Source organism: Mobula hypostoma, chromosome 14, assembly GCF_963921235.1.
Source record: "Mobula hypostoma chromosome 14, sMobHyp1.1, whole genome shotgun sequence".
Lineage (NCBI taxonomy): Eukaryota > Metazoa > Chordata > Chondrichthyes > Myliobatiformes > Myliobatidae > Mobula > Mobula hypostoma.
Genome location: NC_086110.1, coordinates 52160289 through 52182972, shown reverse-complemented (window position 1 = coordinate 52182972; position 22684 = coordinate 52160289). Strand labels below are relative to the sequence as shown.

The window sequence follows — 22684 nt, the reverse complement described above, 5'->3', positions numbered from 1 at the left end:
ATGAAGGCCGTGGATGAGGTGCAGAGCAGAACTGCAAGATAATGAACTTCAGGCTCAAGGGGAAGAACAAAAGAAGGTCGAGAGGAGATTAGTCAGAATTGCAAAAGGAAACTATTCCCATTATTTAGTTAGCTAAAGATAAAAGGAGGGAGGTGGGGGCTGGAATGTGAGGAAAAACATTTTATTTAAATGGTGCTTATACTCTTTAGAACTTCCTACCTATAAAAGAGTCAGCCAGGGCTTCTTGGATAAGCTATTGAGGAAAAAATAACTTGTAGGGTTAGAATGAAAGAGGAGATGGAACACCCAGAATTTTACAAGGAGCTGGCAGGGATTCAATAGGTCAAATGATTTCCTTCTGTGAGGTAGTCATTGTAAGATTCTGAGAGTTTTGCCTTGTTTTCATATTGCATTTATCCTTCTGTTTATCTGAGAAAAATCTAGTACTGTTATTTTATTCTACACAACCTTCTGTGGTTCACTGCCCCAGTTCAAGGTCGTAACTATAATCTGTTCATCTCTCCTGCGTTGGCTTTAGCTTTTGAAATGAAAGATCCAAACTAGTGCGTGGCTGCTAGTTGGAATTAGGTTGCAGGATAACAAAAAATAACAAAATTCTTATGCAAAATATGTCACTATTGTCTGTTGAGATTATGCAGTAAAATTAATCCACAAATTTTCATATATACTAATTTGTCAGAGGGAAGGATGGCAAAAAGTTTGTCATAGAAAGGCATTCTGTAGTTGAAATCAAAACTTAAAGGTAACTTGTCTCTTCTCTATTTCTGATCTTTGACATGAAATATTAACTCAATTTCTTATTCCACAGATGCTGGCTGACCTGATGAGCCTTCCTAGCATTTTTAATTCAGATACTCTGCAGTTATTGCCTTGACATTGCCTTTGGTCTCTGGACAATCCCAGAAACCAGATCTAATTTTCATAAAACACACAGCATTCAAATAAGTAAACTGCAATAACAAATCCACTTATCACATGCCAGTACTTGCTCCACTACTCGCCCCATTGTTTTATACTTGCTCTCTCCACTTTATCTTTTAGAGCCGATGACAAGTCTCAACCGAAAATGTTGACTGCACATTTCCCCCCTTAGCTGTAAAATTCAGCTGGAGGAACCTGCCAAGTTCCACATCCAGTTTGTTGTTCTGTATTCAAATAGGCATCCAATGCTGCTCGAAACTCAGAAGTTCACTGGTGAAAGTGACTGAGAGTTTTGTCTAATAAAGTGCATCCACTGGGAATTGAGACCTTCAGGTGAACACATTGAATTAAGAAATTTCTGGCTCCAGATTTGGAAGGCATTGCTAGATGAGGGTGTTGAAGGTTGTTTCACTTTGTCAGAACCTCCAGACGTGGGAGCCAGAGACTAGCTATTTATTGTACATGGTCAGAATCAACAAAGGGCTACCAGTACTTGTTTCAGAAGCCTAAATGGTGGTGGGGACTGGGGGAACGGGAGCCAAAATTGGCCACCATAGATCTTATTTGGTCTGTGCTATGGCCCAGGGTGGTGTGGGCTCTGAAGCACAGGACACTGGGAAGTGGGGGGTGGTGCCAAGGGGGGGGGGACATCTGGACACCATCGGCTGAATGTCTATATATGGAGGGTTCAGGAGGCTCATAATGGGGACTCCACAATGTTATACTTGGATGGACTCAGTAGCACATGCCCTACAAGAATCAGATTGACCTTTCTCACTGTAAGATACCTGTTATATTGGGCTCCATGGTACTAAACTCAAGAATCAGAATCAGGTTTATTATCACCAGCATGTGTCCTGAAATTTGTTAACTTAGCAGCAGCAGTTCAATGCAATACATAATATAGAAGAAAAAAATGAAATTAAATAATAATAATAAATAAATAACAACATAGGTATATTGAATAGATTGAAAATCGTGCAAAAAACCACAAATACTGTATATTAGAAACTGAGGTAGTGTCCAAGGGTTCGATGTCCACTTGGGAATCAGATGACAGAGGGGAAGAAGCTGTTCCTGAACCGTCGAGTGTGTGCCTTTATGCTTCTGTACCTGATACCTGATGGTAACAGTGAGAAACGGGCATGCCCTGGGTGCTGGGGGTCCTTAATAATGGACACTGTCTTTCTGAGACACCGCTCCTTGAAGATGTCCTGGGTACTTTGTAGGCTAGCACCCAAGATGGAGCTGACTAAATTTACAACCCTCTGCAGCTTCTTTCGGTCCTGTGCAGTAGCCCCCCCAACCAGACAGTGATGCAGCCTGTCAGAATGCTTTCCATGGTACATCTATAGAAGTTTTTGTGTATTTCTTGACATGCCAAATCTCTTCAAACTCCTCAGAAGTATAGCCACTGTCTTGCCTTCTTTATAACAGCATCGATATGTTGGGGCCAGGTTAGATCCTCAGAGATCTTGACGCTCAGGAACTTGAAACTGCTCACTCTCTCCACTTCTGATCCCTCTATGAGGATTGGTATGTGTTCCTTCATCTTACCCTTCCTGAAATCCACAATCAGCTCTTTTGTCTTACTGACGTTGAGTGCCAGGTTGTTGCTGCAGCACCACTCCACTAGTTGGCACATCTCACTCCTGTACACCCTCTCGTCACCATCTGAAATTCTACCAACAATGGTTGCATAATCAGCAAATTCATAGATGGTATTTGAGCTATGCCTAGTCACACGTCATGTGTATAGAGAGAGTAGAGCACTGGGCTAGGCACACACCCCTGAGGTGCACCAGTGTTGATCGTCAGCGAGGAGGAGATGTTATTACCAATCCACACAGATTATGGTCTGCTGGTTAGGAAGTCGAGGATCCAACTGCAGAGGGAGGTACAGAGGTCCAGGTTCTGCAACTTCTCTATCAGGATTGTGGGAATGATGGTATTAAATGCCAAGCTATAGTTGATGAACAGCATCCTGACATAGGTGTTTGTGTTGTTCAGGTGGTCTAAAACCGTGTGAAGAGCCATTGAGATTGCATCTGCCATTGGCGATAGGCAAATTGCAATAGGTCCAGGTCCTTGCTGAGCCAGGAGTTCAGTCTCGTCATGACCAACCTCTGAAAACATTTCATCATTGCAGATGTGAGTACTACTGGGCAATAGTCATTAAGGCAGCCCACATTAATCTTCTTAGGCACTGGTATAATTGTTGCCCTTTTGAAGCAAATGGGAACTTTCACTCGTAGCAGTGAGAGGTTGAAAATGTCCTTGAATACTCCCACCAGTTGGTTGGCACAGGTTTTCAGAGCCTTACCAGATATTCCATCGGTACTTTCCGCCTTGTGATGGTTCACACTCTTTAAAGACAGCCTAAGATTGGCCTCTGACACAGAGATCACAGGATCATCAGATACAGCAGGGATCTTCACAGCTGTAGTTATGTTCTCTCTTTCAAAGTGGGCATGGAAGGCATTGAGTTTGTCTGGTAGTGAACCATCACTACCATTCATGCTATTGGGTTTCGCTTTGTAGGAAGCAATGTAAAACCCTGCCAGAGTTGCCGTACATCTGATGTCACCTCCAACTTCATTCAAAATTGTCTCTTCCCCCTTGAAATAGCCCTCCACAAATCATACCTGGCTTTCTGATACAGGCCTGGGTCACCAGACTGAATGCCACAGATCTAGCCTTCAGTAGGCGACCTACCTCCTGGTTTGGGAACACACAGTAAGTCTTTGTAGGCACACACTCATCCACACAGGATTTTAATGAAGTCATTAACAACTGCAGCATACTCACCCAGATTTAAAGATGAATACAGTCCAGTCCCCCGATTCAAAACAGTCCTGTAGGCGCACCTGTGCTTCCCTTGTCTGTATCTTTTTGGTCCTTACTACTGGTCTTCAGGCTCTGCCTATACTCAGGGAGTAGAAGTACAGCCAGGTGATCAGACTTCGCAAAGTGAGGGCGTGGATTAGCACGGTCAGCATTCTTGATGGTGCTGTAACAATGATCCAGTGTGTTGTTTCCTCTAGGATTGCAAGTGATCTGTTGATGACAATTGCTTCATGATTTTTTTTCAGATTGGCCTGGTTAAAATCGCCCAAAATGATGCTGAAGGTGTTAGAGTGCACTGTTTCATGCATGTTGATCCCATTGCTCAGATCATCTAAAGCCTGAAATATATTTAACTCGGGGATTCCCAACCGTTTTAATGCCATGGGCCAATACCATTAAGCAAGGCGTCCATGGACTCCAGGTTCAGGACCCCTCATTTAACTGAAAAGTTTCAGCACATGACCAGCTTTCTGGAATTCCCCAGAATTAAGTACACATTTGAAAAATGATGGTGCACTGCTCCATTGATTAAACTGAAGAACTGATATTATTTGCATCACATTCTTTAACAACCTGTCAGCAGCAATGTTATGGAAACTAAATTAACGTCCTTCCTAACAATAGATTCCTAAAACACATGACCCTGTATGTTTTACAGATGCTGCATGCAAGAAATCATAACTTTGCATGATGATTATTTATACATTCACTAAGAAGAAGAAGAAAGCCCTTAACTCCGAGTGGAGTCATCGGGACACAAACATGACAGCATATTTTTAGCAGGCTTTCTTATTTTTACGAGGTCGAGTTGCTAGCTCGATGCTCAACCCAGCACGGATGGAGAGCATGCAAGGGAGCTGGCTGGATTCGAACTCGGGAGCCTTCGCTGGCAGGTGTGCAATTTCCACTTCAAAGTAGGATAAGTCAAGATGAACTTAGAATATCATAAATGCCATTTCGAGTGACGGTCAGTCACCAGTACCTTTGCCTTGTTTAGAGAATGGAAACACCCTTCTTGGCCCAACTGGCCCTTTGTGACAACAGCATCCTCCCTGCTATTTCCAGGAGGCCCTCGCCTGGCCCATAACCCTTTAAGCCCCCCCCCTGCCATGTAGCTTTTCTAATGCCTCTTAGCGCCTCAATTGTACGTGCCCTGATCACTTCCTCTGGCCGCTCATCCCAAGCACTCATCACTTTCTGTTTAAAGAAATTACTTCCCAGGCTTCTTTTAAAGCTCTTCCCTCTTATCTTATATCTGTGCCTTCCAGTTTTGGACCCCCCGGCCCCCACCAAGGAATAAAGTTCCAGTGTGGCCAACTTCTCCCTCTAACTCAAACCCTCTGGTCCAGGCAGAATCCTCATTAATCTCTTCTCACCCTCTCCAGCTTGACAACGCCTTTCCTATGACAGGGTGACCAAAACTGTACACAATACTCCCAAGTCTGGCTTCACTAATCACTTATATAATGGCAATATAATGTCCCTACTCCCAAATCCAATACCTCGATTGATAAAAGCCAGGATGCTAAATGCCTTCTTCAACACCCTGTCTATCCGTGCTGGCACTTTCTGGCATCTTTGAAGAGCAATTGTGACTGACAGCGTAATTGCATAACATATATTTTGGTTGTTTGTTGTCTCAGTTCAGATTTCAAAGTAGTCAATGGGTATTATTGTAGCTTTTTATAAAAGTACTTAAGTGTTTTTTGCTTCACTAAGCAACTGATAAATTGAGGCCAGTGTAGTGCTCTGCAAGCTATCCAATTTCCTGTACAAACATAGATAGTCCAAACAAAAAGCCAAGAAAACCTATGAAAATTTCAGTCAGTTTGTTTGTATAGGAGCAGCACTATGAAGGTTAGCAGCACTGGATTGACTTCAGTAAAGATGATTCAAAGTTGCTTTGTTGTTGTGGTCAGCTGCAAAGTTGATCTAATGTAGTAAAATGTCCCAAAGCACTTCATAGGAGCACTTACATAAATGAAATAAGACACCAGGGCCCAGCAGGAGATATTGGAGCACATGAGCATCGTTCCCCTGCTTGTTCAGGTGAGACACAGTGTAAAGTCTTGTTTGATTAAACATTTGAGCAACTTCATAAAACAATTATGACATACATGTTTCATTTCAATATTCTCCAATATGATCTCACAATCAGATGTAATATCACTGGTATACATTGTGAAATTTATTGTTATGCAGCTGTACTTTGCAATATATACTAACATAAACTGTAAATTACAGTAAAGACAAATTTAAAAAGTTAAATTAAATTCTGTCAGGCTGCATCATCGTCTGGTTTGGGATGGGTGTGGGGGGGGGTGCTATGGCACAAGATCGAAGTAAGTTTTAGAAACTTGGAAAATTAGTCAGCTCCACCATGGGTACTGGCCTCGGTCGTATCCAAGGCATCTTCAGCAACGGTACCTTATGAAGACTACATCCTTCATTAAGGATCCTCAACACCCAGGATATGACCTCCTCACACTGTTACTATTGGGAAGGAGGTACAGGAGCCCGAAGGCACACACACAGCCATTCAGGAACAGTTTCTTCCCCTCTGTCATCATTGGACTCATGAACCCTAACTCACTACTTTTTTATTTTCTGTTTTTTGCACTACTCATTTTAACTTAACTGTTTAATAGACATATGTACACTTAATGTAACTCAGTTTATTTTTCTCTCTATTTATCATGTATTGCATTGCGGCGCTGCCATAAAACTTAACAAATTTCCCGACATATGCTGATGATATTAAACCTGATTCTGATTCAATAATCAAATTCACTAGTTATCAATGCTATATGGTAAGTTGTACAGTTATATGCAGTTTGTTTACATGACATCCAACATGAATAAAGATAAATTAAATATTAATTGCTTCACAACTTCAAGCATACAATAGCTAAGTTGTCATGTTACCAGGTTAGCAACTGAGAATTCAAAATTCTTATTCACCTGAGATACATGTTCGAGTATCAATGAAAAGCTGGTGAATTTGAGTTCAAGTCATTAAATAAATATGAAATAACAAAATGAGATTAGCTTTTGGTTAAAAAAAACAAATTGACACATTAAACTGGCTGGTTCACTCATGTTATTTAGGGAAATAAATCTGCTGTTTTTGCCCTGCCTGGCCATTTATGACCAGACCTACAGAAACTTGGCAGTGTCTTAACTGTCCTTTGAGATACCTAGCAATTATGGATAAGCAATAATTGCTGCCCTTACCACCAAGACCAATATCCCAGATGAATTAAAGCGTGTTTACATAATGAATGATAATTTCTGAAGTTGTTGACAAAGTGAGGCCCTTTGGTCATTCAAGAAGAAAGAAGAAATCCAACAATAATGAATATTTTGGAACAGACATTATTCATTCTTGAGGGATTTAGACCTAGCTTGACTAATAGAGTTTAAGAATTACTGCACCATTTTTTAGAAAAATAAACAGTTTAAAACAATCAAATCTAATGGGAATAGTGAATGCAAAGACGGATCTCAATGTTTACCTCACAACAAAAGGCATTGTAAATATTCATAACAATTAACAATGCATTGTATAATAAATCTGCTTAGGAACTTGCATAGAAAGTGTCAAGAAATTACAAGTAAAGCTGTTGGTTCACCAAAGCCATTTAATCATGAGCTGCCAAATTCTTAAGGACAATATTGTGGTTCTTCCAATGGTTCCTGTCAGGAAGAGTTTCTGTGTCAACATATCAGGAGCTTCTGAACAAAGATGAAGTGCTTCTCCAGAAAGAGGTCAAATCAGCCTCTCAACATGCAGCAAAACTAGCCCTCGGATTTGGTCAGCTAACTACCTTTCTACATCAAAGAAAAAAATGCATGTGGTTTTAAAACAAAAAAGCTCAAAGAGCAATTCAAAAACAGAGAAAGGGAACAACTTTATGTTGTAGAAACCATATGCAAATACCTACAGAACATCTGTACAACAGTAAGTTATTAATAGCACATTTTGAGCATGCTGAGACATGCATTATTTTCTTCCATCTCTATAATATTAAAAATATGCTCATTACATACTTGAGGATGCAAGCAGAATTCTACCCACCAAACAGGTTATACATTTTGTTATCCGGCTTCTATTTAAACCAAAAGTGCCCTGGGTTTTCCTGTAAAACTTCTAGTGCTTTAAATAACTTACTATGTCTTCAATACACTTCAAACAAAATAAATATATGCCAAACAATATGCAACTTTGAACAATATGTAATTTCCTCTTGCACCAACAACACTGCAACATTTTCCATTGTGTTCAACCCACCACCAACTTCCTCGTGATTATTACATTTCCGAATTTGGGGTCACAGGCCATCCCAAGTTATGAACACCCAAAATATAGGCACCCCTATGTACGATCATACTCCTATAATATTGCTAAAAAGTCTTACATCTACACATTCATTCATATGAACAACAGAAATAGTTTTCTCACTGACTCCAGTTTCAATAATTGTCCTTTCATATTAGTCCTGTGTGCTTTTGATACCATTCTTTACAATACTGTGGAAATATTGTAATATCAAGTGATTTTGTGTACTTCCTGACCCAAGAAGACAGTTAAGACAAACATCTGTAAAAACAGAACCCTATTGTTACCCGAGGACAGCATGTATGTGCAGAGTTTGAAGCCATAGAAGTTACTACTAATTCCAGATATTGATAAATGTTAAAAGAAGCAGTTGGTCTATGTTCCTCTTAAGCAGAGGTTCCAAACCTTTTGGCAAGACATCTCCTCTCCAGGCTTGTGATATATTTTCACTTTCTGAGGCTTCGAAAGGCTTTTTGCCAGACTCAGCTAACACAGCATCTGGCTCTTCTGGGGTCAAAGAGTTGCTTTTAAACAAGTTAAACTTGTTGTCGTAAACAAGTTAAACCTGTTGTAGTGAACAAGTGAACAATAGTGTCCTCATTGGTCTATTATTTAATCAAGAGAAAACAATGTTGTCTACTTCAGCTTAATTAAACAAAGTATTCATCCGGACTGACGAATGCAACTGAAAAACATCACATACGTGTAAAGTCACCAAGTCACAAAACACAGTACAAATTTTAGAGAGCAGTCAGGCTTCTTAGGAATAGTCAAGGAACAGCAAGAAGAATGACAGAAAAATGGGATGACTAGAATCCATTCCTCTATTTTTGATTTCTGTGAGGGACGACTCATTCATTGGCAACTTGATAATATGTCATTTCAGCTTGTAGGAATTGCACCTGTGTTTTGGAATTCCTTTGTGTTTTTGATATAGATTGTAATTTTAGAATATAGAAATCCTCTGTGAGTTTTAAATGTGCTTTTAAGAATTTTATCTAAATTTATACATGTATCACTAAAAGTAAATGAATTGTGTTTAAGCTACTTCGTTAGCTAGAGGTACCTCCTCCATGGTGGGGGAGGGGTGGGTACCCACCATTCAAATATTAGGCATTGACAGCTAAACAACAGGAAGAATAGTAAGAATGCTTAACTACTCCAGGAACTTCATGCACATGACAGCTAAGTTGTTGTGTTACTGGGGGGATAATTAAGGTGCCCAAATTCTTATTATCCACAGATATAACAACATTGCTACAGCAGCTGGAGTATTTAAATGCAATTAATTAAATGAAATTAAAATGAAATAAGATGATAGTATAGTGAATAAAATAAACATTACAGATTTGCAGATGCTGGAAATCCAAAGAGAAACACACAAAATGCAGGAGGAACTCAGCAGGTCAGGCAGCATCTATAGAGGGGAGTAAACAGTCAATATTTCAGGCCCAGACCCTTCAACAGGACAATGACGGGAACAGAAATCCTGAAAGAGAAGGAAAAGTTAAATACACAAAAGAGATTCTGCACATCATAAACATGAGAAAGCCCATTTTGTGTGCTGGAAATTCAGAGAGTCACATAACAGAAGTGCAGAATCAAATATCGCTGTGATGATTGTACGTTCTAGTACCAATTGTTTGGCGACAATAAAGTATAACATGCTGAAGGAACAGAGCAGGTCAGGCAGCACCTATGGAGAGGAATAAACAGTCCATGTTTCAGGCTGAGATGTTGCCTAGCCTGCTGAGTTCTTCCAGTAGAGTAAAAAAATCTTTTAATCGGGCATGATCAGGACTTTGATGGTGCTCGACTAGAAGGTTTTCCAATAAAGTTCCATCACATACTTAATTGACCACTTCTTTAAATGTTACATAGTAAAGAAATATATTATCCAGGGGAACTTAACTTTAAAAGACGAATAGGTAACAAGGGCCCAGTGCGTTTCAAGGGATTGTGGGAAGGGAACAAGCTAAGCCTCAAAGGAGCTCAGTCGTCAGAACAAGGCGAATGGAAAGGAAGCAGAGAAAATGGGGCATCAATGAATGAAGGACAGAAGGTGAGGGAATCAGAGCCCTAGTAAGTATATGAGGTGCAGAAACAGGACTTGCAGGAAAGGGAGAGAGGGGGCAGCACAGGAACCTGAGCCCTGTGAATGGAGAGAGACTCTGGAAATGGATTCCAATGAGTGGACAAGGGTGCAAAAACAGAACTCCCAGCAAAGGGAGAGTGAAGCGGGCACAGGAATCAGTGCTTACTGCATGGATGGGAAGCACTGATTGTCAGGAAAATATTGTAGGCTAGCAAAGACTTGATCATACCAGATTAAAAGATTTGATACTATGCCCCAGGATTACACCATTTTTACTTAATTAATAGAATTTAAATGCTACAGCTGCTTTGAAGTCACATCTTCAGATATCAAAGGATTGAATGGGAGTCGATGAACTAGGGCCCAGTGACTGGATTGTGGGGGAACTGTGGCCCTGATGAATAGGAAGGGAAAAGAGGTCCAGGGTCCATACAAATTGGAAAGGACGATGGGATCAAGGGTCGAATCAAATGGTCAGCAAGAATGGCAAATATCACCTTTTGCCTTTTAAAACGCGTAATTTTGGCCAGCTGCACTCATTCATTTGCCGTATTCTTTTCCTTCACAAGCCAAGTAGTGATTTCAGATGGTAAAGCAAATACTGAACAATTGATCACACAGCAGATTATCAGACTATAACTGTAGCAGTAATGGCAACCACAAAACAGCCAGATTAATCTGTCAAATTCACTTATGTCCTTACGAGAAAGACATCAGACCAATTCATGACTTCAGACCTACAGTAGTATGGTTGATTCCTAGCTGTCTTTTGATAAGGCCAGTAATTATGATAGGCAATAACTGTTGGCCTCACCAACAATAACAATATCCCGTGATGAATTGTAAAGCAGCATGTTTACACGCTGAATGACTGTTATAAACTGATAAGCAAACTGAAGTACACTGAACATTTAAGCAAGGGAAAAAAATCATTAAGAATTGGTAACTTGGAAAGATGTCTGGCTAAGTAGGTTTTAAGTCCTTGTTTGACTAGGAAGGCAAGACAATGGCTGTATTTCATTAGGAGTTTGAGGAGATTTGTTTTGTCAACTAAGACACTCAAAAACTGCCACCATTTTAACTGGTGGCATCACTGTAAGGTATGGTGGTGGGGGGGGGGGCTACTGCACAAGATCGAAGTTGCAGAAACTTGTAACATTAGTCAGCTTCATCATGGGTACTAGCCTCCATAGTTTGCAAGACATCTTCAAGGAGCAGTGCCTTATTAAGGACCTCCCACCAGCCAGGACATGCCCTCTTCTCATTGTTACTACCAGAAGCCTGAAGGCACACAATCAGTGATTCAGGAACAGCTTCACCCCCTCTGCCATCCCATTTCTAAATGGGCATTGAACCAATAAACACAACCTCACTACTTCTTAATCTGATTCTGACACATCTAAATAATTGCCGCACAATATTTTGCAATAATGAATTTTGTTCAAAAACAAACACATCCTATGGGAATAATGAACGAGGAGACGGATATCAATGTTTACCTCACAACAAAAGGCTTTGTAAATACTTATAACAATATACGTATACAGTATAGTAAATTTCTGCTTAGGGATTTGAATGGAATGTGATGAATATCCTGTCAGGAGATTATAAATGAAATCTGCAGTCTACATCAGCCAAGCAGCCTTCTGGTGTGAACTGCTGGTTCCCATGGACAATGCTGCAGTTCTTTCAATGATGCTTGACAGAAAGCGTTTTTGGATCACTGTTACCAAGGAGCTACTGAACAGAGATCAGGTGGTTCTCTAGAGAGACTTAATCAAGTAAGGCAAGTCGTCCTGACGTTTGGTCAATTTCCTGCCCTTCAACCAACTCAAAACGAAAATATACATGATTTAAGCAGAGGAAATAAACTCGAAGCACAACATGCAAACTGAGATAGGAAAGCAATTTTTAAGGAAGGTTTAGTGCTGCAGAAATTATTATGCAAATTTCTGCAGAACATCTGTACAACAGCAGCTTATTAATAGCACATTATGTACCTATTCAAATATGCACTGTATTCCTCTATCTTGTTTTAATATTATAGTATTAAAGCACAAGTCCACAATGGACATAAGATTGCAAAAAGAATCTCAGACATCACAAACATTATCCAATATTTTTTTAAAAAAGCAAAATAGTGTCATGGAAATCTGGCTTTAAATAGCTTGCCATGCCTGCAATACACTGTCAAAAACAAAATGAATCCATACAATATGCAATTTCCTCCTGCATCATGTGTCTCCAACTACACTGAAAGATTTTCCATTGTGTTCAACCCACAATGAACTTCCTCATTGTTTATTATATTTCTGAGTTTGGGTTATGTTCAAACTTTGAAATCATGTCACACATTAGTGATTCCAGATCATTAATAAATATCAAAAGAAGCAGTGGTCCCAGCAAAATGTACATGAAGCCATTACTTCCCAATGTTACAAGAAAGAACTGCTCACTCTCACCATCTGCTCTCAGACCCTAAGGCAATTTCATAGCCACACAGTTGTAATTTCATCAAATAACAAAGTATGACTCCTCAGAGCAGCTGCCTCACAGCCCCAGTGAACTGGATTCAATCCAGGCCTCTGGCACTGTCTGTCTGTGTGGAGTCTGCACGTTCATCTTGGAATAGCATGGGTTTCCTCCAAGTAATTATGTTTCCTCCACATTCCAGTGACACGTGGGTTGATTGGTTTATTGACTGTTGGTAAATTTGGGAGGGAGTTGATGGATATGAAGGGGAAACAGGGTAGCACAGTAGCACGGTGGTTAACACAATGCTTTACAGTACCAGCGATCTGAGTTCAATTCCCGCCGCTGCCTATAAGGAGTTTGTACGTTCTCCCCAGGACCAGGTGGGTTTCCTTCAGGTGCTCTAGTTTTCTCCCACAGTCCAAAAAGGTTGGTAAGTTAATTGGTCAATGTAAATTGTCCCATGATTAAACCAGGGTTAAATTTGGGGCTGCTAGGCAGCGCAGCTCAAAGGTCCAGAAGGGCCCGCTTCAAGTTGTATCTTCAATAGTTCCATTGGATATTAAAGAAATTATATGCAATATACATCCTGATATTCTTGTTCTTCACAGACATCCATGAAAACAGAAGAGTGCCTCAAAGAATGAGTGACAGTTAAAATGTCAGAACCCCAAAGCACCCCCCCACTACGCACAAGTGGCAGTAAAGCAATGACCCCTCCCCCACCCCCTCAATAATAAAACTGCTCAGAGTAGAATTAATGTAAATGGTGTTTGATGGTTGTATGGATTCAGTGGGCCAACAGATGTGTTTCTGCACTGTCACTCTCCACAGCACGATGAAAATCAACTCTATGAAGTTAGTCCAACCAGAGTAATTTTTATTAAATATCTCAATTCCTCTGTCCCCACCACATCTGCTCTCAGGATGAGGCCTTTCATTCTAGAATGATGGAGATCTCCTCCTTTTTCAAAGAAAGGGGTTTCCCTTCCTCACCACATCTTTTTCATTGCACACACGTCTGCTCTTACCCCATCCTCCCACCATGCTGCCAAGAATAGGGTTCCTCTTGTCCTCACCTACCACCCCACCAGCCTCCATGTCCAGCACATAATTCTCCAAACTTCCACCACCTCCAACTGGATCCCACCACCAAACATATCTTGCTCTCCCCCCCCCCATTCCACTTTCTGTTTTCCGCAGGGTTCATTCCCTACGTGACTCCCTTGTCCATTCGCACTTCCCCACTGATCTCCCTCCTGGCACTTATCCTTGCAAGCAGAACAAGTGTTACACTTGCCCCTACACCCCCTCCCTCACTACCATTCATGGCCCTAAGCAGTCCTTCAAGGTGAGGGGACACTTCAGCTGTGAGTCTGTTGGGGTCATATACTGTGTTTGGTGCTCCCGGTATGGCCTCCTGCATTTCGGTGAAACTCAATGTAGATTGGGAGACCGCTTCGCCAAGCACCTACGCTCCATCCGCCAGAACAAGTGGGATCTCCCAGTGGACACCCATTTTAATTCCACTTCCCATTCTGATATGTCCATCCATGGCCTCCTCCACTGTCGTGATAAGGCCACACTTAGGTTGGAGGAACACCACCTTATATTCAATTAAGGTAGCCTCCAACCTGATGGCATGAACATCAATTTCTCAAATTTCCAGTAATGCCTCCCCCTCCCTTCAACATTTCCTATCCCCGTTTCCCTCTCTCATGTTATCTTCTTGCCCTCCCATCGGCCCCCCCCCCGCACTTTTTTCTTTCTTCCTTGGCCTTCTGTCTCTTTCACCTTTCAACTTCCTAGCTCTTTGCTTCATGCATCCCCCTCCAGGTTTCACCTATCGCCTGTCGTTTCTCTCTCCCCTCCTCCACCTTTCAAATCTACTCCTCAGCTTTTTTTCTCCAGTCCTGCCGAAGGGTGTCAGCCCAAAACATCAATTGTACTTTTTTTCCATAGGTGCTGCCTGGCCTGCTGAGTTCCTCCAGCATTTTGAGTGTGTTGCTCAGATTTCCAGCATCTGCAGATTTTCTCTTGTTTATAAAATCTCTGTTAACTTTCTCTTGCTAATCAAATCCAAGTGACTGGTGTGCCATATTTTCTTTGCTAAAGTCCCCAACAGTGATATTTAACTGACTGGTGAGTGTTTACATTCTTGTCCCCACTCACTTTCTCTCACTCTCTAAATATATCATTTCCTAATTTAACCAAAGACTGGAAGTATATTGCAAATCTCTCTACAATTTCAACCTTGTATACAAGTATATAAAGATTTGAAAAAGCCAGCATTGATCTGATAAGGACAAATTGTTTCTAATTAACTTGACAGACTTCTTTGGTGAAGTACAAAAGAAAGCAAGTGAAGGAAATGGAATCACGAAACTTGCAAAAAAATTTGATAAGGTAAATTAGAAGGCTTAATTCAAACAAGATACAAGAACTGAGAGATGTGGAAGTATTTGTTCAAAGTTCATTGGATAAACATCCGAGATAATGGGCTTTATAAATACAAGCTTAGAAATCATGATACGTTATAAACCACAACTGGAATATTCTGTTCAGTTCAACATGCTACACTTTAAGAAAAACAACGGGTTTCGAGACAATGTAGAAAAGATTTAGCTAAATATTTCCAGGGGTGCTTAACCATAGCTACCTTGATAGAGTGGGGAAATGGGTTAGCTTTGAAACTAAAGTCTCGTGCAGAAATCTGATAAATCTATCTTAAATGACAAAAGGAATACACAGAACAGACAGAAATGGTTTCACTGACGAAGGTGCGAAGAGTTGGAAGAAATAAGATAACAGTAAAAACTGTTTTAATGCAGTAAGTAGTTAAGATCTGTAATGCACTGCTAGGAGCAGTTGTGGAGGCAAATTTAAATATCTGAAAAGAAATATTTTTTTGCCTCTGAGGATGGCAGAGAAAATGGAATAGTTGGACTCCTATTGTGTCAAGGTGGCTTAGACTTGAGAGACCATGTGGCCTCCAGTTACCCAGTATGATTCTTATTTCAAGCTCTGACAATCGACTGTCTACTCTTCATCTATTTTCATCCAATCAAATTTCTGAACTATCTCCTTGCTTATTGTACTTTATACCTCTTCTTTAGTGAATACAGATGGGACGCACATGCATAATACCTCAGCTATGTCCTTAAGCTCTACAAAAAGACCTATTTTTGTTCTAGATGGCATATCCTTCCTTTGAATATCTCTTATTACATAGAATTTTTTCCATCCCTTTTTATACTACCCACTGATTTGTTCCATAGATTTTCTTTGCACTTAAAATGTGTCCAATCTGTATCTGAAAATCTCCTCTCAGAGGAATTCTGGCCGACAGTTTACTGTTCCATTTACTAGTCTGTAATTCCAAATCAATCAGGCAGATCTACTTCAAGCTCATTTGGATGAGCCCTTCTTCAGTTCGAGTATTTCAACAATGGAAATGAAAAGAGCATAACCAATGACTTCTTTACCATAATGAATGTTATCCCTTGAATGTCCTATTGAACTTTTTGCACTGTTATTTCCCCAGTATATATTCAGATATTGAATGATATTTTTAAAATCACAGTGCTGGAAGTCTCAACCAAAATCAGAAGATACTGTAAATGCTCAAGTCAGGCAGCAGATGTGGAAAGAGAAACAGTGTTAATGCTTCAGATCAAAGATCCCGCTTCTCAACTCATCAAGAGGCCTTCAGCCTGAAAGACTATCTGCTTCTCTCTCCGTTGATGCTGCCCATCCTGAGTGTTTCTAGCATTTTTTGATTTTATTTGAAGTTGATTATTAGTGCAGATGTGAAAGATATTTCTGAGATCTGCCAACAAAATTACTCTCCTGTCCTAGCCTAAAGTACAAAACAAGCTGCATAATAGCTCCTCTATTGTTCCTTAATTCTAAGCAAATATATTCTGTCTTTGAGGCCTTAAACAAATTATTTTCTATCATGTAGACGTGGTTTTGAATAATATAACAATTCTAACTGCTACTTTTCTCCTTCCCTGTCTTTCCTGAATGCACAATGGTGAGAATGTCCAAGTAATCATTCCTAATTTTAGAAGACTCTGTTAATTGCATTATGCCACAATCCAATGTGGCTATTTGTGATCAGTTTCTCTGATTTTCTGCAAATGCATCCAAATTTCATCATAGCTGGCTTTAATATCCCCATCCATGTCCTCCAACTGCAACACCTCTATATCCTATCTCATTATCTCCTTCCACCCAGGCCCAATCCCTTCTTTTTCTAACTACTCATTATTCTAATACTTTTTGCTTCCTCCAGGCCTATAAACACAAGTATGTTCCCTCATACTTTGGCTTCATCCGTTTTCCAATTCTCTCACAAATTAAACCCTACCTACGAACACACACCCCTCTCACTCCCCTCCTTCTGCCAAGTACAGAACTGACTAACCACACTAAAACACAAGAACACGTGGAAATTGAAGTAGAGGTAGCCACCTGGCCAGTGAGCCTGCCTCCCCCATTCAATATGATCATGGTAGACCTACTCTGGGCCTTACTTCTTGTGTGCACTAGTTTTCTTCAGATCCTCAAATTTATGATATTTCAAACATTCATCTAACACGTTGATCAAATTCTCCAGGGATCTAGACTCGTTAGTATTTCTGGGTAGAGAATTCCAGAGATTCACTGGCAAACTACCTTTTGAGAATGCTACCAAGTGAGGCATGACCTGCCCATTGTGTGCACTAAGGAGCTTCCCAGTACTAGGTACAAAGCCTCATGGGAATACAGCGAGACTGATGATCCTGCAGCAACACTGCTGAATGTCCCTCCATTTCTCATAATTCCAGCTGCTCTTCAGACTGAGACTTCAAAGGCTTGAATTTCAGCAACAGAAACTACAGACAGCTGTCCCATTATTTTGCTGACCCTTCCTCTAGAATTGGGAGTTATTTTATTACTGTCACATGCACAGTGAAAAGTGCATTGAGGAAATATGAGGTAAAACCATAACAAAATGCAGAATAAAGTGTAACAGCTGCGGAGAAAGACAGTGCAGTTAGACAACAAAGCACAAGATCATAATGAGGGAGACTGAGAGTCCATCTTATCGTACTAAGGAACCAGTCAAAAGTCTTACAGAGCAAGTTTCTTGAAGCTGAATGGAAACAAAGGTCCAAAGTACATTTATTATCAAAGTATACAATCTGAGATTCGTCTTCCCCACAGAGAGCCACAAATCAAAGAAAACCATGGAACTCGCTCAAAAATAAAAACGTCAGCACCGCCCCCATACACAAAAAGAACAAATCACCCGAACAGCAATGAAAAAAAAACAAGCAAAAAATGCAGAATATAAAATCCAAAATCAGAAGAGTCCAAGCATATTCAGTTCAGTGTTCGTTATCTGCAGGCCGTACCAATTCAAAAATCGCCCAAAATAGCTACCAAAAAAAAGTGACCAGAAACCAGAAACACATCATAACGTGAACTACAGAATCCAATCCACAACCTTCCTAATTATCAATAAAATGTCTCAGATTTTCATTTAATACAATACAGACCCCTTTGATGTGGGTTTTATCCACTTACTTAATTAGTAATTGGCTTATTATTGTCAAATGTACATACAGTAACAAAACACAATGTTTTGATACCATCCAGCCAGATGCAGGTACATTGAGGCTGTACAAAGGGAATGCAGAATATAGTGTTACAAGTACGGAGAACATGCATTGCAAGAAGACAAAAAAGCTGCACAAGCTATGATGAGGTAGATCAGAAGACCAAGTTTTCACCTTTATCATACAAGAGTTCCGTTCTACTTTTAATCATTCTAATCAAATCACACACTATTTAAAAGTGCCACTTGGTTTAAGATACAGAGCATCTCCATGCATCTCTGCAAGTGCTTCCAATTCTCACCAAATGTATACTTTCATTTTGTTCAGGAAGCCAAGCAACTTTGCTTTCACCATACTTTAACTGAGGTTCAAAACTCTGAAAGAAGTATAAAATTTAAATCTTTAATATGGAGCATAAGGTCCACATCTGGATCACTTACTCCAATAAATATGAACCATATTGAATAACTAAGTCCTGTATATGCAGCAGTAGAATGAATTTTAGAAAAGCAAGCTTCTTGAGAAACCCCTAGTGCCACATTAAATGTTCTGACACGAAAGAGGACTATTCACAAGTCTTAACAAAGACATGTGTGTTGTTTCAAGGAATTCAAATGTTTGCAGAGTTAAAATGAGCATACTGTTTCCAATTAGTTGGCATTAATTTTTTCATGAATGCCAAACTGCGAATATTAACTCAGAAGCAATACATTTTTTCACAAATTTGATTATAAAAAGTAATAAGTATATAAAAACTGATGACTTAAGATATTCAGGATCCATGCTAGGGTAAATATTGCAAAGTTTTCACTAGTGAGAAAGTCACGAACGGACCACAGTTACAAGATGAAGGGCCAGTTATTTAAAAAGAAGCACATTTCTTCTCTGGGAGGGCGGTGAACCTCTGGAACTCTCTGCCTCACAGGGTGGTGAAGGCTAGATCATTAAAAAACTTACGGTGGGAATAGTCAAATATTTTAACAAATAAATGAGAAATTGCTCGATTTTGGCACAGGAGGGGCCCTGATCACATTGAACAGCAGGACAGGCTCAAAGGGTTGAGTGGTCTCCTGTTTTCTTGTGTTCACCGTCCCCTGGGGTTGCTGGCACACCTCCAGTGCAACTAACGAGGATTATAGTGAGGAAGAGGGAAGAAAACACTCATCCCCATTTTTTATTGGCATGCATTATATTCTGTCATGTTGCAAATCCAAGAAATTAAGTTTTTGAAAGCCATTTTTTCATACATTTGTAGATATTTATGAGGCAGAAGGAGACCTTTGTGTCCATGATGGCCAAATATAGCCATCAGTTTGATCTTACACTCCATCTCTTCACATCCCTAAGAAAGTGCTTTTCAGATATGGTGAAAATAAGCAAGCAGCCAATGCTGTCTCTGCAATACAATTTAATGGTCATAAAATAGAGTTATTTTCTTCTTCATCATCATCATCATAATAATAAATATTTTGACCCCGGGTGGGAAATACTTTTGTTACAACCTCAATGTTTAAAAACACACTTAGTGTGCTGACTTAACTAATAATACAGTACAGAACAATATACACAATAATTTACCTATGTGCAATAATTTACCATAACGTGCAATAATTTACAAAGTAATAAAACAGACCATTGTGCTATGAGATGTGTTCTCCCGTCGCACAGAGATGAACTGTTGTATTTGCTCATTGCATTTGGTAGGAAAGATTTTCTGTAACAATCCTTGTGACAGCAGAGCTGAATGAGTTTGTTCGAAAAGGTGCTCCACTGCTTATTCAGGAGATCTTGGGGAGGACATGCCAGATTGGCCACAAAGGATAATATTACCCTTTGCAGTGAGTTTCACTACATCCCCACATGTCGGGCAAAAACCTTCACCCTTCTGCCAATTACCTGAAATCGATGCCTCAAGTTACCGGCTTCACCAGAAAAGGGAAATACCTCTTTTCAATCTTGGAACCATATACACTCCAATGCAACCTCCCTTCTGCCTCCTTTGTAGAAGGGAGATTTCAAAGGGGTGTTTATGGCTACTAGATAGCAACTTCAACCTTTCAACAGTCATCAACATATCCCTTGCACTTCCTGGGATGTAACGAGAGGCCCAGAGTCACAAAGTCAAACCAGTAGATCGCATCCACAGCTTCCACCGCAACATTAGAACCAAATGTTTCAAGACACACTGGCCTGGCCCGTGCCAGCAAACAATAAGTCAACTTGAAAGTATGTGTGCTCCACAAACTGGAGCAATTTTCCAACTCACACTTCAAATCAAGGGTCCTCAACTTTCCTTTAATGTCATGGACCACTACAATTAACCGAGGGGTTCGTGAACCCCAGGTTAGGAACCCTGCTTAGGAAGCCTTTCATCAGTCACAAGCAATGGTGAACTCTATCAAATCGACATATTTTCTGAACGGAAACGATTTGATACGATATACGCAGAGGATGATTTTTTTGAGACGATCCTTTTGAACTGAACTCGGAGTGCAGCGTGATGGTTTAAAATAAAGAGCCCCTGGAAGGGATTGAGAAGGAGGGCATTCAAATACTCACGGACACCCTCGATCTTGTCCGCCGTCCTGTTCCAGGATAGCTGCTGAGTTTCCATTATCACCTGCAAGGTTCTCCTCTCGGGCTGGGACTTTTTCAGGCTAAACACAGTCATAACGGCACCCAACTCCAAGATCCTTTTCAACTGGCTTTTCTCCGTCTCCGACATGCTTTCCAACCCGTCTCTATTCCAAGACATTGTTCTGCTCTCTTTATCCGGCTCAGGTCTTACAGCCACACTCCTTCCGATACTGAAATGAAACCAGTTCGGCGTCCGTCTCCCTGCCGCCTCTTGAATGCACAGCAGAGGTTATAGATTAATTTGCGCTCAATACCATTCTCTGGGAAGTTTCGCAGGAGGACAAGGCGCGAGGAATCACCTTTCGGGTCACTCTAAGCACACATACAGAGCGTTCTTCATGACTGCACCACTATCATCTTGCATGTTCCGCTATTTAGCAGCATGAGGAAGTTGGCCGAAATGCTTTAAAAAAAACTCTTGATCCGGAAGCGGCGTTGATACGATCTATATGCAAATCGACCAAGCAGTCCAAAGGTATGTACTATTCGCCAAGCCAATTGGTGTCTCTAACACGTCTCGAGCGCCATCTGCTGCCTGTCATTCCACTCTTGGGCATTACATTGAATTGAGCTTCATTCGATACAACTGTCCACCTGCTTGTTACCGCAAATATCTAATTATATAATCGTGTGACAGCAATTCAATGCATAAAAGCATGCAGGCATGGTCAAGAGGTTCAGTTCTTCTTCAGACCAAATGGCAGAATGGGGAAAGAAAGGTGACTTTGACTGTGGAATAGTCATTGGTGCCAGATGGAATGGTTCGAGTATCTGAGACGGCTGATCTCCTGGGATTTTCATCCACAACATGCTCCGGAGTTTTGCAGAGAATAGTGTGAGAAGCAAGAAGGAAAAACAGTGAGCTGCAATTCTGAAGGTGCAAATGCCGGACTGGTTGTAGCTAATGGGAAGGTGACAGCAATTCAGATAACCATGCACTTCAAGAGTGGTCTGCAGAAGAGTATCTCTGAATACACATGTTGTACCTTGAAGTGGATGGGCTACAGCAGCAGGAGAATATGAACATACACTCAGTGTAGGTTTAATATTAATTTTCATTTCTACCAAAATTAATGTCGTTGGGCTAGCAAAATAACGTGGAACACTGTAGAGTACATAGAGTATCCCATACTAAAGCATTCTGAACTTCAAATGCAGATTTATTTGTCAAAGAGACATTGAAGCATACAGTGAAATGCTTCATTTGTCAGAACAACCAACACACACAAGGAATGTGCTGAGGGAAGTCTGCAAGTGTCACTACATAGTCAGGCGGTAACACAGCACTCCCACAGTGTTCAGCAGAACAACACAAGCAACAACAATGACAAGACAACGGCTGTAAAACAAGCAACACACATAAAATGCGGAGAAACTCAGCAGGCCGGGCAGAATCTGTGGAAAAGTGTAGACAGTCAACATTCCGGGCTGAAACCCTTCATCAGGGAAGGTGGCGGGAAGGGAGGAAGGTGATAGGTGAAACCAGGAGGCAGGGAGGGGTGAATTAAACAGCTGGGAAGTCGACTGGTGAAAGAGATAAAAGACTGTAGAAGGGGGGAATCTGATAGGTGGGGGCAGAAGGGAAGGGGGAGGAGCACCAGAGGAAGGTGATGGGCAGGTAAAGGAGAAAGGTGAGAGAGGGAAATGGGAAAGGGGAATGGTGAAGGAGGGGGAGTGCCATTGCTGGAAGTTCCAGAAATTGATGTTCATGCCATCAGGTTGGAGGCTACCGTGAAAAAATATAAG

At 40.7% G+C, this 22684-nt stretch overlaps 1 protein-coding gene across 1 annotated transcript in view; it reads right to left on the bottom strand.

Annotated features, from left to right (window-relative positions):
• plcg2 (phospholipase C, gamma 2) overlaps window positions 1-21334 on the bottom strand; it is a 217113-nt gene extending 195779 nt beyond the window's left edge. Inside the window, exon 1 of the mRNA XM_063067131.1 lies at window positions 20861-21334. Coding sequence (XP_062923201.1) covers window positions 20861-21056 — 196 coding nt within the window. The 5' untranslated portion in view covers window positions 21057-21334. The remainder of the gene's footprint in view (window positions 1-20860) is intronic.
• Between the last annotated feature and the right edge of the window lie 1350 nt (window positions 21335-22684).